At 53.3% G+C, this 14828-nt stretch overlaps 2 protein-coding genes across 2 annotated transcripts; one reads left to right on the plus strand and one right to left on the minus strand.

Moving 5' to 3' along the window:
- Positions 1 to 1984: 1984 nt before the first annotated feature.
- L3040_002172 (uncharacterized protein) lies at positions 1985 to 4062 on the minus strand (the record flags this gene model as incomplete). Its single annotated transcript, XM_007291998.2, has 4 exons — positions 1985 to 3069; positions 3167 to 3251; positions 3334 to 3452; positions 3555 to 4062. The coding sequence occupies 4 exons, from the start codon at positions 4060 to 4062 to the stop codon at positions 1985 to 1987; spliced, it is 1797 nt and encodes a 598-aa protein (XP_007292060.2).
- Positions 4063 to 8194: 4132 nt separating this feature from the next.
- Positions 8195 to 13643, plus strand: L3040_002173 (uncharacterized protein; the record flags this gene model as incomplete). The annotated part of the gene is made up of 5 exons (XM_066157049.1): positions 8195 to 8269; positions 8378 to 9079; positions 9133 to 11853; positions 11904 to 12170; positions 12222 to 13643. The coding sequence occupies 5 exons, from the start codon at positions 8195 to 8197 to the stop codon at positions 13641 to 13643; spliced, it is 5187 nt and encodes a 1728-aa protein (XP_066013042.1).
- Positions 13644 to 14828: the final 1185 nt, after the last annotated feature.

The raw sequence follows: 14828 nt of genomic DNA on the forward strand, positions 1-14828 counted from the left end.
CCTACTTTTACTCATCTTATAATTTTATTTCAAATCTATCGACCTATGTTACATGCGAGATTCAAATTTTTTCTATCATGTACTAGAAAAGCCGACCACCAAATCTCTGCTCTCATTTTTTTTTTTTTTTAGCCGCATGATCATACATCGATCGAGTACCTAGGTAGGTACCGTACTCAGCCCCGGCCCGCTGGTATTGATAATACCGTACCTACCGTATAAAACTTGCTCCTTATGCCAGATATCAGAAAATCACTCACTCACTCACTCAATCAATCAATAAACAAAGCATCCCAATCCCAATCCCAATCCGCACCCGCTCCCGATCCGCAAGCGCTCACGCCGGCTCAAGTCTGATCCCTGAAAGGGATAGATAGGTATAAGAAGGACCCACGCAAGCGAGCCAACGACGGCAATCTACCCACTCTACGCAGATATATACGACAGGAAGCAAACAATCGCGTAGGTCTTCGGCGCGCCGAGCTCATAGGAACGCTTATCCTTCCTCTTTACTCTTCCAGTTGGGTTTCAACCTTTTTTTTTTTCTTTTCTTTCTTTCTTTCTTTTTTCTTTCCTCCTTCCTTTCTTTCTTTCCTCGGCTAGGATCGCACAAGATGATGGGAATAACCCGATATAGGACTATGGTCCTGGAGAGCTTACCAACCGCTACCCATTCATCTCAGACGTAGTAGCAGCCCGTGAGTACAGAATAGGTATTTTCGCGTGAGTAGATGACTTATCACCATCATAACCCTAGAAAAGTAGCTTGGGGTTACCGCGGGTGGTAATCAGCTCAGCTCAGCTCAGCTCAGCTCAGCTCAGCTCGCTAGCCTACTAGCTCACTGGCTTCCATCTTGGTAAAAGTCGTATGCGCTCGTGTGAACGTGACTTACGTGTGGTTTTAATAACTTGAAGTATAATATCGATGGTAACCAAGACTTTTGGTGTTGATCTTGCGGTAATGTCTTTTTTTGTCGTACTTGTTTGCTTGCTTGCTTGCTTGCTTAAATGCTTGCTTAAATGCTTGCTGTGACTGAGATAGCTGTTATGACTAAGATAGCTGAGATCAAACACCAAATGCTAAACACCAAATGCCAAACACCAAATGCTAACTATCGCGTTCTGAATATCCGATATCAAGATATCGAATTGCTAGGTCCTTCCTTAGCTCAGGCTCAGATCCAACCTCAAACTCAGACACCAAGACAATAGGATTACCATCTCTAGTCAATACGATTATGTTACTCACCAGGGCCTGTGATATAACGCTTAGCGAAGAAAGAAAGAAGGTGGGGGGAAAGGCCGACTGACTGACTCCTGAGATCCACGATTCTTGATTGGTTTTTGGTTCAAGCAACTCAAGCAAAAAGCTTTCAAAGAGTCAGACAGACAGACAGATACATAGACAGAAAGACAGATAGTGTCTATTCTATTCTGTTCGATCAATCATAACTAGATCGAGACTGCTTACTACTAGCTACTTCATACTTATACAGTGTCATTGTATGGACAGACATGTCATGCCGTGTAATTGTTCATCTCTCATCTCTCATCTCTCATTCCTCATTCCTCATTCCTCATCCTTCGTTGGTATTTCCATCCCATGTAAAATTAACAACTCCCTGGCCGGCCCTCTGATCGCCCAATATCAAATCCGTCCCCTTCCCCTTCCTGTGCCTGTGCAAAATCGAGATCCAAAAAAAAATTCCACAAAATTCCAAAAACGTCCAAAGACCAGGAAACGCCACCGTGCGAATGCAATGCAGCAGCAGCAGCAGCAGCAGCAGCAGCACACCATATGCCCGTCATCATAAACACAAATCCACACTCCATCCCCCCTCTCCACCTTTCCGCCTTGAACCCATACCCCTACCCCTGTCTCCACCCCTTCCAGCGATACGATAAGCGAGACCAACTAAACAAACGATCCTCAGTTCCGTTCAGCAAAGGGGCGGCCCCCAGAAAAGGGGCCACGCACACCCCCTCACATACTCGTCGCCCTCCGCCGCTTGATCCTGGGTCCCTCTTCTTCCTCCCCGGCCGCAGCCCGCTCCCGAGCTGTCGCGCCGCACTCCCCGTCCCTGACGCTGAGCTTCATGAGCAGCCATGCGGCCTTCCTCTCCGCGCCGCCGACCTCCTCCCTCATCACGTCCCTCTCTCCATCTCGCGCCCGGTCCCGGTCCCAGTCCTGGCACCCGGCACCGCCCGGGCTGAAGCTGGTGCTGTGGTCGTCCATGACGGACATGCCCCCGCTGGCCTTGTCGTCGGCGACGGAGGAGTCCTCGCCGTCGTACTCGTCATCCGCGTCGACGTCCTCCGCGCGTCGCTTGCTGGAACGGGCATGCGGATACGGATGCGCATAGGGATAGGCCTGGGGGTGGCTGGGGCGGGTTGTCACGGGCCAGCTCATGTTCATGTCCGCCAGCCCGGCTGATCGCGGGATGGCGCTGAGCAGCGGGTTCGCCGTGACCGCGGAAGTGGGCTGCATGCTGACGTTCAGCGCGGCATTGGCGCCGTGACTCGCCACATTCTGCCGCTCGTGGCGGCTGCGGGCGAGGAAGGAGGACGGGGAGTACGGCTGGGCGGGCGAGCTGGAGGAGGCGGGGGAGAGGAAGTAGCCGGGCCCGTCGTTGCTCGCGCTGCTCTCGCTGGGCGTGTCAAATTCGGCGTCGGTGCTGGTGAGGAGGCCGTAGGGTGATTCCCCGCCAAAGGCACGTTTCAAGCGGAGGCTCCGACCCATGGCGCCCTGCGGGGGCGTGCCGCGCATCGAGTGGTCGGACCCGTGGCCGGGGCTGTACGAGCCCCGGGACGATGGAGGCTTCGGGTGGCGGTTGTGGTAGTGTGCCGTCGAGGCGGCGGGGGCCGAGTAGGCGAGGCGGAACGCTTCGGCCTCGGCGGTTGCGGCCATCACGATGGCGGCGTCGATGGTCATGCGGTTGTGCTCGGGGGCCTCGGGAGGGACGCAGAGACCGGGGAAGGAGGGCCCGAAGATGGGGATCAGCGCTGGGGCGATGTGTGCGCAGAAGGTGGTGCAGACGGCCAGGGCGCAGGCGTAGGGCATCCAGTAGCCTGGGGGTTCGGTGGTCAGCCATCCGTCCCGGACGTGATGAGATAGATAGATCATGAGCCAGATGCCTGCTCGGGGTCGGGACTGGGTTCTTTTTACCTTGGGCTGCGAGGGCCCCGCCGGTGATGCTATGGGTGATCTCTTTGAGCCCGGGATTCATGTTCAGCATTTTGGCGGGCGTGGTCTATGCAGATGTTAGTCCCGCCCGACTCCCGCAGCGCAGGAGATGCTGGGAAGAGGGCTGGGCTGGGCTGGGCTGGGCTCACCTTGGAGAAGTCGAAGCATTTGAAGAAGGGTGTGATGCGGACGAGGCCGATGTTGTAGTCCCACATCACCACGAACTCCTTGTCCGGTTTGTTCGGGAGCTTGAACACGTACTGGAAGACTGCGATGCCCTCACGTCAGCAAAGATGCTCTCGCTCAGGGTGGTTCGGCGCCTCGGCGAGTCTGCTTGTGCATGTATGTACACCCACCAGACCGTGCGTACCTTCGAAACTCTCCCGGCCGGTCTTCTCCAGGAAGCTCTTCTTCTCGCTGTTATAGGGAATGTGGCGTGCGTATTCCTGGATATCGCCCAGCGGGTAGATATGGAACCTCTGAACCTCGCGGAGCACGTCCTCGTCCAGCCGCTCAAACGGGGCGAAGCGGACGTCGCCCTTGATCTTCCCCTTGGCGAACACGGCGCCGTCCTTGGTCATCTTGGTGAGTTTCTTGGTGGTGGTGGAGGTGGTCGAGGACTGGGTGAGGGCGAGGGCGTGGGTCGAGGTGGGCAGCAGCGGAGTGCCGTCGTGGTGGGTTGAGGAGGCGGTGCGCAGCGAGGACGGAGGACTGGAGGGGAGTCGTGTGCTGGGTCTGCCCCGCGTCGGGGTCGGGGTTGGGGTTGGGGTTGGGGTTGGGATTGGGATTGGGGGATCTGCGTTGCTGTTGCTGTTGACGGGGACGGGGACTGGGACGGGGACTGGGAGCGGGTTGAGAAGGGATGCGACGGAAAGCATGGCGGTGAGATGTTTTGGAGGAGGAGGAGGAGGGGGAGGGGTGTTGGAGGGAGTTGGTGGGGGAGGTAACATTTGGGGGGAAGTAGAGGTGGAGGTGGAGGTGGAGGGGGAAGTGGAGGGGAAGTGGAAGGGGAAGTGGAGGGGAAGTGGAAGGGGAAGTGGAAGTAGAGGGGGGAGTTGGCGTGACAGTTCCAGTGAAAGTTCCCGTGTCGCTTGATCCGGGGGTCCTGAGGCTCTTGGGTCCTTGGTCCTTGGTCCTTGGCCTTGGTCAATCTTCAATCTTCGCTAGGATAGGAAAGACCAGAACAGGAGCAGAGAGGATCCGACGACAAGATCGCGAGGAAGGAGCGAGGCGAGGCGAGGCGATGCGGAGCGGGGCGGGGCGGGGCGGGGCGACTTCGATTCCGTCTCTTCTTCTTCTTCTGCTTCTGCTTCTGCTTCTTCTGCTTCAGGTCTCGGTACCGCAGCTCAGAGGACCAAGTCGACGTTTTGGGGGAGCACGCAAACGGAGCTCTCCAGAACTTGGAATCGTTCTGCTGGCCGGGCGGTCTTTATGCGGAATGGGCGAGAGCATGAGCATGGGCAGGGCATGGGCAGGGCATGGGCATGGGCATGGGCAAGGGCAAGGGCAGAGAAGCAGAGGCAGAGAGTGAGCCTGGAGCTTGCTTCACTGCAAATTCTTCGAAGGCGTGGCCGTGGGCGTGGGCGTGGGCTCAGGCTGCGGTTCAGGCTCAGGCTCGGGCTCCGGCTCCGGCTCTCCGCGGCCGTCCAGTCCAGGGCTGGTCACTGATGTCTGGAGCGTGCGCATGGTCAGCGTGTTCGGGCTGGAAGTCTCTTTGTTGGCATGTCTAGGAACCGACCTGGGGTAGCTTGTTCGGCCGTTTGCTCGTTTGTATGTCTCCCCGCTGCTCATTGGCGGAAGGGGTCGAGGGCGAGGAGAGACAGCGACAAGAGACACAGCAACAAGAGACAGCAACAAGAGACAGCGACAGGATGGGAGGGGATGAGAAGAGATGAGAGAAAGCTAGGGGGGGAAAGGAGAGAGAGGGAGAGAGGGAGAGAGGGAGAGAGAGAGAGAGGTAAAGAGGTAAAGAGGGTGCAAGGGAGCAAGGAAGCAAGCCAGGAGAGATGGTCTCCCGACCCCCTGGGCAGGAGGAGAGTTCAGTTGGCACGTCGGTCGGTCGGTTGGTCGGTCAGTCAGTCAGTCTGTCGAGTAGTTATGAGAGAAGTCTTCTCGAGGTGATGGAATCGCAGCCCAAACGAACTCTAGAAGGCTTCTGTGAGCATTCTCCGCTCCCGTAGCCGGGGCCGGGGCCGTGGCCGTGACAGTGACAGCGACTATGACTGTCACCGTGACTGACAGTGGCCGTCATTCCAAGGCCAACAGCGGTCTACATCCTACGTTCTAGCTCAAACATCGAGGGAGCCTGTGCCACTGGACCCCGAATGCAGGTGCCAGAGAGCATTCATAGGCATTGCCAAATAGGGGCATGGTAAGCGGTAGCGTGGCAGCGGCAGCGGGCAGCAGGATGGTACCAAGCTCGCTTCAGTAAATGGAGTTTGACACCCACAACACCACGACCACCACGACCACCAATCGTGGTGCCCACTGCCCCATGAGGACAAGACTCAGAGGAGCGTGTTTGAAGGGCGGACCATCGGATCTGGTCCCCCATCGCCCCCGGCGGGCCAGGAGTCTTGGGGACGGGAGGCTGCAGCTGATGCCGATGGCCTGCCACCTTTTCGCAGCAAGACAAAGAAATTTGCGGCATCCTAATGCGTGTCCAACGGCCCTGCGACAACAGCTTGCTTGACTCGATGCACGTGGAAAGCAATCCTCCAAACTCCAGACTCCAAACTCCAAACTTCAAACTCCATCCCATCTGCAAGCCACGAGTCAAAGGGCCCAGCCAGCATGGGCTGGAGAGAGATCAAACCCATCAACCATTACATCACCCATCACCCGTGGAGAGAAGTGTCTCATCTCAATGGCTTCTGGAAAGTGCCTCAAAGATATTGCACCCCGGCCGGGATGCTTCGTGCTCGCAGCCGGTCTATCACATCACATAATTCCATCGCCTCCAGGGCGTGAAAGAAGTTCTACGCTTCTTCGAGAAGAAATGGTTCCCTGCCGTTGTCACTGGACCTTTTCCAGCGAAGGCACGGGACTCATGCAAGCAAGCCTTGGACCCTCTTTGGGTGCTGGCTGCCGATCTGAAGCCCAAAAAGCTTACTTGGACTGAGATGTTGAGAGACATTGATACCGGGCTGGCCCTGGTAGGGTCTGACCATCGTAAATGACACGAAGCGCGCGAGAAGATCGGATGAAGAGACAGAGTACAAGGTTAGACGGAGAATAGGGCAAAGAACCTCGTGATCGGCTTGCTCCAATTTGACATGGGAGACCTCGTCCAGCTCTACCACTTGGACAGCTGCTCGTCCACCTCATCGTCCTCGAGTCGGGCGTGGTCTAAAGTGCACTCCTCCGGTAGAACATGGGATTCAAAGCTCTGCACATAGCCGTGCAGCCGATGCATTGACACCGAGATTGTAGACCAACCACGTTCTCGCTCCCATACAATTGAGCAAACGGAGAGAGGGGAGATCTGGAACAAAGAGGGCGGATTGGCTTGCCTGGGCGGCACAGCATGATGCTATTTTATGCGGGTGCAAAATTCCAAGAGACTCGAAGACAGCGTGCGGGGGCAAGGGGGCCATTGGGGTGTGTTTGAGATTATCGTGAGCAGCAATGTCGGATATTCGATGCATCCGAATAGTTGCCAGTTGGAGTGGTCCTTGTCGAGGCTGCCAGGATGCGGAATAGAGGATCAGATATCTATCTCGTCACGGTAGCACTGAGGTTGAACTAAGTGAGGCGAGGATTTAAGATGGAGATCCTGCAAGAGCCGAAACGAGCGACAACCGTAGTACCAGCCCTGCCAGGACCGACTCCCCTACCTCCTCTAGTGCCGGCCGGCTGTTATTCTGACAGCCGTTGTGGTCTCACATAGCATCTGTCGATGAACGCGTGGAGACGGAGGGACACAGGTACTGGGGGCCTATATTAGGCAGCAGCAGCGGAATATTATGATTGCCCATGCGGCAGCAGCATGGCCGGGCGGGTGCATACTCGCCGGTAGGTGGGCGATGGCGGAAACGAGGCCCATAGGCGAAGGGTTGCACTCCAGCGGCTCTCGTGTATGGATGGGAAGATGTGGTGTGGTAATAGGGACATAGCGACGATTGGCACTGATACCAAGACCAAGTGGAGCGGCATTCAAGATGCCGAGAGCAATATCAAAGTCTCCGAATACCGCACCGGTTCATCGACCAGCCAGACCAGTCGTGCCGCGCCGTGCAACATGGGATTGGTGGCCCAATGCAAAGAATTTGAATGCTGTGAGACTTGAGAATAATGACGGACTCAGGTGGAAGTACAACTCATGGCATTGACTGTAGGGCTTGCAGAATGGTCCAAAACTGAGGAAAGCTGCAGCAAACGATTGGAATACAGAGAGTGAGAGTTCGGTAGTCGGGGCAGGTATTGAGAGCAGAAATGGAGGCTGTGTGAAGGGATGAAGCATAGGAGGGTGAAGGAGGCAGGTCAGTCATATACAAGGGGAGGAAGCCATCTGAGTAGATACAACATCATAACAATTAAGCGAGGCACACTCGTTTAATGAAAAAGGGGTAGGGATGAGATTGAGATGAAGTGAAAGTTGCCCGAGAGTAGGTAGTCGAGAAGAATGGATTGCTTGGCATAGCTTGATAATAAGTGGAGACGGAAAATTAAGTCACGTGCTGAGTCTAGCGTGCCCAAACTAGCGGCCGCATCGAACCCCTTGTCGTCCCTAGTGGGACGCGTCCGACTTTATTTTTTGTAAACAAAGTCCTCGTCCTTGTCGACACAAACCCGTCAAGGTCAACACTTTCCAAACCTCCTCCTGTACAACGCATCTTGCGCCGTCGCCGACGCCGACGCCGAAGACGAAGACGACGACAACACAAACATCCCGACCCAGTCCTTCTTTACCGCAATCAATACTTCACAAATTTCCGAATCCGTTTCCGACCCTCCTCTTTTGGTCAAACACTAACAATCTCGACGCATAGTCGCGCACAAGTTGCAATCATGGAGAGCGATATGGAGGACTCGGCTTTTGATGTTGGGCAGAGTGACTCTGATGGATTTGAACCCGTCGCACCTGTAAGCAATACCCCGAAGCCCTGTTGAATTACCAACGGTAGCACCAGTCGACTTCTCTCTTCCATTGGCTCTCCAGTCACGCTTGTCCAGCGCTAATCAAGGGTGTAGAAGCCTAAAGCAAAAGCTGCACCTAAGAAAGCTGCTGCTGCAAAAGCTCCTAAGGTACCAAAAGCTCCAAAGGAACCAAAAGCAAAGGCAAAGGCAGCCCCTAAGAAGATGGTACAAACAACCTTGAAGACCAGCAAGGCTCCGACCAAAACTTCCGCGAAAAAGCGCCCGAAGCCAGACACCGATGGCGAAGACGATCCTTCCGATATGGATATGCATGGTGATGCGTCTCTGCTGTCGAATACCCCTCCAAGTAACAAGAAGAGAAAGAAGATACCGGCAAAGCAAGGTGGTGCAAAGCCTCTGGCAGATATCGCCAACGAGAGTATGGCCCTAGACGACGACGATGATGACGATGAGCCAGTAAAGCCAAAGCCCAAAGGCAAAAAGAATGCAACAGACCAATACCAGAAGCTCACACAACTCGAGCACATCATCAAGCGTCCGGATACTTACATCGGCTCCGTTGAACAGACCACTGAGACAATGTGGGTGTTCAACTCCGAGTCCCAATCGATGGAGCTGCGAAAGATTACGTTTGTTCCAGGTCTATACAAGATCTTCGACGAGATTCTTGTCAATGCTGCCGACAACAAGCAGCGTGATCCGTCCATGAAGTCGATCAAAGTTGTTGTTGATCGGGAGAAGGGAGAGATCAGTATTGAGAACGATGGCGCTGGTATTCCGATCGAAATCCATGAGGTATGTCAAATGTTCCGATCGTTAGAGCTCTGGTATCTCTAACAGTCTGGCAGAAAGAAGGAATCTATATCCCAGAGATGATCTTTGGTCACCTGCTCACTGGATCCAACTATGACGACGATGAGGCGAAGACTACCGGTGGTCGTAATGGTTATGGAGCCAAACTCTGTAACATTTTCAGTACCGAATTTATCCTGGAGACCCAGGACTCGAATACTGGCAAGAGATACAAGCAGACTTGGACGGAAAACATGAGCAAGATGGGCAAGGCAAAAATCTCATCAAGCAAGTCTTCGGATTTCACCCGCATCACTTTCACACCCGATTACAAGAAATTCAAGATGGAAAACATCGATGATGATTTCGAGGCCTTGGTCAAGCGTCGAGTCTACGATATGGCAGGAACATTGAAGGGTGTCAAGGTCACCTTGAACGGAACACTCATCAAGTTGGACTTCAAGAAGTACATCGAGATGTACGCCAAAGCCATCAACAAGGAGCGTGGTGTCGAAGAAGGCGCCGAGCCCCCTTCCGCTTCCGTCATCATCGAAGATCCCAAGGCACACGCGAAGTGGGAGGTCGGATTCGCGGTATCTGATGGCTCCTTCCAGCAAGTATCCTTCGTCAACTCCATCGCCACGACCTCAGGGGGTACTCACGTCAACTACATCGCCGACCAAATTTGCGACCAGTTGATGGCCGTAGTGAAAAAGAAGAATGCCAAGGGTACGGCTCTGAAGACGAACCAGATCCGCAATCACATTTTCTTGTTCGTCAACTGCTTGATCGTCAACCCTGCTTTCACGTCGCAAACCAAGGAACAATTGACCACAAAGTCCAAGCAATTTGGAAGCAAATGTGTTCTAACCGACCATTTCCTGAAGAAAATTGGCCAGACCGAGGCTGTCCAGAACATCTTGAACTTCCAGCAGGCCAAGGCCGACCAGGTTTTGGCGAAGAGTGATGGAAACAAGCGATCACGTATGAGCAACCCCAAGCTTGTCGATGCTAACTTGGCTGGTACAAGGCGAGGTCACGAGTGTACCCTGATTCTCACTGAGGGAGACTCCGCCAAGGGTCTTGCCGTCGCAGGCAGAGCTGTCCTTGATCCCGATCGTATTGGCGTCTTTCCTCTCCGAGGTAAACTCCTCAACGTCCGTGATGCGTCTATTGATCAGATAAGCAAAAATGCCGAGATCCAGAACATCAAGCAGTTCCTAGGATTGAAGCACAAGCAGAATTACAACGATACGACTGGCCTCCGTTATGGGCACCTGATGATTATGGCCGATCAGGACCACGATGGTAGTCATATCAAGGGTCTTTTGATCAACTTCCTCCAGGTCCAATTCCCCAGTCTGCTCAAGCTGCCCGACTTTTTCCGAGAATTCATCACCCCCATTGTCAAGGTGTACAAGGGTCCCAACCCGAAGAAGCCTATCAGCCAGAAGTCGTTCTTCACCATGCCGCAGTATGAGGAGTGGAAGGACCAGCACGCGAACGAGAAGGGATGGACACACAAGTACTACAAGGGTTTGGGCACCAGTTTGCCCGAAGATGCTCAGGTTTACTTTAGCAATCTGGACAATCACTTGAGAGAGTTCGAGGTCATGACCCAAGCTGAAGAAGAGCTCATTGACCTTGCTTTCTCCAAGAAGAAGGCCGATGCTCGGAAGACATGGCTGGGCAACTTCCTCCCAGGAACCTTTCTCGACCACTCCACCAAGACCCTGACGTACGATAATTTCATCAACAAGGAGCTCATTCTCTTCAGCATGGCAGACAACATCCGTTCTATCCCATCCGTCATTGATGGTTTCAAGCCCGGTCAACGCAAAGTCATGTTCGCTTGCTTTAAGCGAAATCTCGTCAAGGATATGAAAGTAGTAGAGTTGGCCGGCTATGTTTCCGAGAACACCGCCTACCATCATGGTGAAGCCTCTATGCATATGACGATCGTTGGACTTGCTCAGAACTTCACGGGATCAAACAACATCAACTGCCTGGAACCGAGTGGAAATTTCGGATCCCGTCTTGCAGGAGGAAGCGATTCGGCCAGTCCTCGTTATATCTTCACGAGACTTTCCCCCTTCGCTAGGCGTGTCTTCTCTGCTCTGGACGAACCAATCTACGAGTACAATGTTGACGATGGGAAGAGCATCGAGCCAACTATGTACTGTCCCGTTGTTCCCATGGTGCTCATTAACGGTGCTGATGGTATCGGTACCGGATGGAGCACCACCATTCCCAACTACCACCCTCTGGACATTGTCAAGAACCTGAAGCGCCGTATGGGTCGCCTGGATGAAGGTGATGGTGAGGAGAAGCCCTTTCAGACCATGGTCCCTTGGTTCCGTGGCTGGAAGGGTACTCCAGAGGAAGCCGGACCCAATCGGTACAACTTCGACGGTGTGATCAAAGAGATGGGCAACAACGAAGTCGAGATCACGGAACTTCCCATCCGCATGTGGACTGATGACTACAAGGCGAAGCTCGAAGAGATTATCAAGGGAGAGAAGGTTCCTTCGTTTGTCAAGGACTACAAGGAGTACAACGACCACAAGAGCGTACACTTCGTTGTGCAACTCGATGAGAAGCACATGAAGTCGGCCCTGACCGATGGTCTGCTCGATCGCTTCAAGTTGAAGAAGACTGTCGCCACCTCCAACCTGGTTGCATTTGACCCTCGTGGCCAAATCAAGAAGTATGAAAATGTCGAGGAAATTCTTGAGGAGTTTTATGTGTACCGATTCGCTATGTACACGAAGCGCAAGGTACGTTGATGGCTTGAGCTGCGCATGCTAGGATTGACTAACGTTTGCAGGCTTATTGGTTGGCCAAGATCAACACGGAGTACCGGAAGCTCCGAAACCAAGCCAGATTCGTGTTGGAGATCATTGATAACCAGCTGGTGGTCTCAAAGCAAAAGAAGCCGGTTCTGGTTGCCGAGCTGCGCAAGCGTGGATATGATGCATTCCCCAAGCTCAACGATGCAAAAAAGTCTGGCGAGACTGACGATGTCGTGGAGAACGATGAGGAGGTCTCTGCTGACGATGATGCTGGTGCGCGGGACTTTGATTATCTGCTTGGGGTGAGTCGTTCATCGTCTGGGATCAGGAGCTCTTTACTAACATATTGACAGCTACCCATCTGGTCGCTGACACAGGAGCGCGTGGAGAAGCTCAAAGCACAGATGGCTGCCAAGAAGGTTGAACATGACACAATGGAGAAGCTCACAGAGAAGGATCTATGGTGCGAGGATCTTGACAAGTTCGTGAACGAGTGGGAAGTCCAACTTGCAGAAGAGGCAGATTACCAGAAGACGATTCGCAACACCAACCGCCGGGCCTCGAGGAAGATTGGTGCTGGCAAGACCTCCAAGGCCAAGGCTAAGTATGCCGACAACGATTACAACCCGAAGCCATCCAAGCCGCTGAAGGCCAACCCTGCCAAGAGCGCTGTCAAGGTTGAGCAGAAGACTCACCAGAGATTCTTAGACATGTTCGCCAGCAAGCCAAAGCAGAGCGCTGAAACCAACAGTGCAGAGGATGAGTTTCATGAGATCTCGGATGGCATGTCTGATGGGGATTTTGAGGCATTGAAGGCAGCCAAGCCTGCAGCCGTGGAAAAATCAACGTCGACTTCCAGACAAGCCAGCGAGCAACCTGCCAATGGACGAACCAAGCGCGCCGCCGCTGCAGCTCCGAAGAAGTGGGTTATCACCGACGACGAGGAGTCTGAGAGTGATGATGGCGGGCTACTTGGAGACGTTGGTGCCATGGTCAAGGGTATTGGTGGAGGTGCCAATGCAGAGAACAGTCGGTTCGCCAACTTTGCCCGTCCCGGCAGCAGTCATGGCCATACAGATCTCCCCAAGCTCAAGACGAAGGCTAGCAGAACCTTTGACCTCGCTGACGACGTGGACGAGACCAACTACGAGATGCTGGCCAAGTCATCTCCTCAGAAGGCCCCTGCCCCTAAGGACAGCCTCGACAGCTTCCTATCTGATGACGATGATGACGATCTTATTGCCGTCACGAAGAAGGTTCCGACCAAGGCTGCTGCGCCAAAAGCTCCTCCCAAGGCAGTTGCTAAGGCTGCCGCAAAGCCAAAGAAAGCCGCAGCCCCGAAGAAGGTGACTGCCCCAGCAAAGCCAAGTCAACTCTCTCCGGCTGCGAAGGCCTACGCCGCTAAGCAAAGCAAGCTGCAACTTACATCGCAGCCTGCCTTCAGCGAGGATGAGGACGAAGACGTCGAGATGGGTGACGGTGATTCTCCGGCACCCGCACCCGCACCCGCACCTAAAGCCAAGGCCAAGGCCAAGGCTGCTGCTGCCCGTCCTCTTATCGTTGATGATGACGATGAGGATGGCGAGGATGAGGATATAGCTCCCCGACCTGCCGCTCGGGGCCGGGCACGTCCTGCTCGCGCAGCTGCTCTGCCCAAGGCGAAGAAGCCTGTCTATATCGATTCTGAGGATGAAGATGAGATGGACGTCGATGATGGGGACGACAGTGCGCTAGCGGAGGAGGAGAGTGAGGATGAATTTGACGAGAGCGAGTAGAGAGAGTGTGGACCGACACATTGGGAGAGAATTGTTTATTTGAGGGCGGGCGTTGGGTCATGCGGGCAGGATGGATAGCTACCTACGGGACGGCATGGAGGTTTATTTCTTGAGACGTATTTTTTCTTGATGCAAGGAGGCTGGCTAGAGTGTAATAATGGGCCTTCTAGCTGGTGGAGATGCCTGGGTTGATGTGGAGTTGATATCTTCCTGTTGTGGTATGTGTATACTAGCGGGCCGGATGGTGGCTGAATGAATGGCACTTTTCTATCTTCATTTTCACGCACGCCTTTCGTGTTGGGGAATTGGGGGGGGGGGGGGGGAGCGACTCTTCAGCATTACTTTACATGTCTTTTGTGTACGTAGAGTCTCCTCTAGGTCTGTTGGATGTGCAGAAGTCAGGCTTGATGGTTTTGATTGACTACTCTCCGCGTAAATAGAAATGGGAAGCATAGGCAACGGCGAAGGTTGGAAAAAAAAAGAAGAAGAAAAAAAAAGAAGAAGAAAAAAGAAGAAAAAAGAAGAAGAAAAAAGAAGAAAAAAAAAGAAGAAAAAAAAAAGAATTATCTCCAAGTGTTGACCCTTGGTTTTGGTGCGAAAAGTGGTTTCATGGGGTTAGCGGTTACCTAGCTAGTACTGTGGGTAGGTAGGTAGGTAGGTACCTAGGTATGTATAGCCAAGGACGGAGGGAGTAGAGTTCATCACCTACACATCACGACCTGGCCCGATCAGACTGGACCAGACTAGATCGAAAGGTTGGATGGATAGAATAGGTGCGTAGAGTATAGTACAATTAATTGGTCTACGTCTATCCTGTGTTCTATGGTTTGAACTGAAACGAGAATTAGGGACGCGGTGGGAGGGGAAGCGAAAAGTGATCATCAAATGATTTCTTAGTCTCTTTGTCAAAGAAAGGGGACTTGTATTCGTCGTTCGTCGTCGTTCATGTGAGACGGGATGGAGCGCGAAGGTCTTTTTTTATTTTCATCGTCTTTGTGGCGCTAGGTACCGGTATATGGATAGATAGGGAGGAAGGTTGAATGCTGAAGGTTGAACGTTGAGAGGTATAGATAGAAAAGGAAGGGAATAGCCAGGGAAAAGAAAAGGGAAATATACGACTGGGACAGTGTACCGGTATATCAGAAATTCATTATCAAAAAAGAGAAGCAAATAGGAGAAAAAAGA

Source organism: Drepanopeziza brunnea (genome assembly GCF_022702325.1).
Source record: "Drepanopeziza brunnea f. sp. 'multigermtubi' strain 214-2 chromosome Unknown ctg2, whole genome shotgun sequence".
Taxonomy (NCBI): domain Eukaryota; kingdom Fungi; phylum Ascomycota; class Leotiomycetes; order Helotiales; family Drepanopezizaceae; genus Drepanopeziza; species Drepanopeziza brunnea.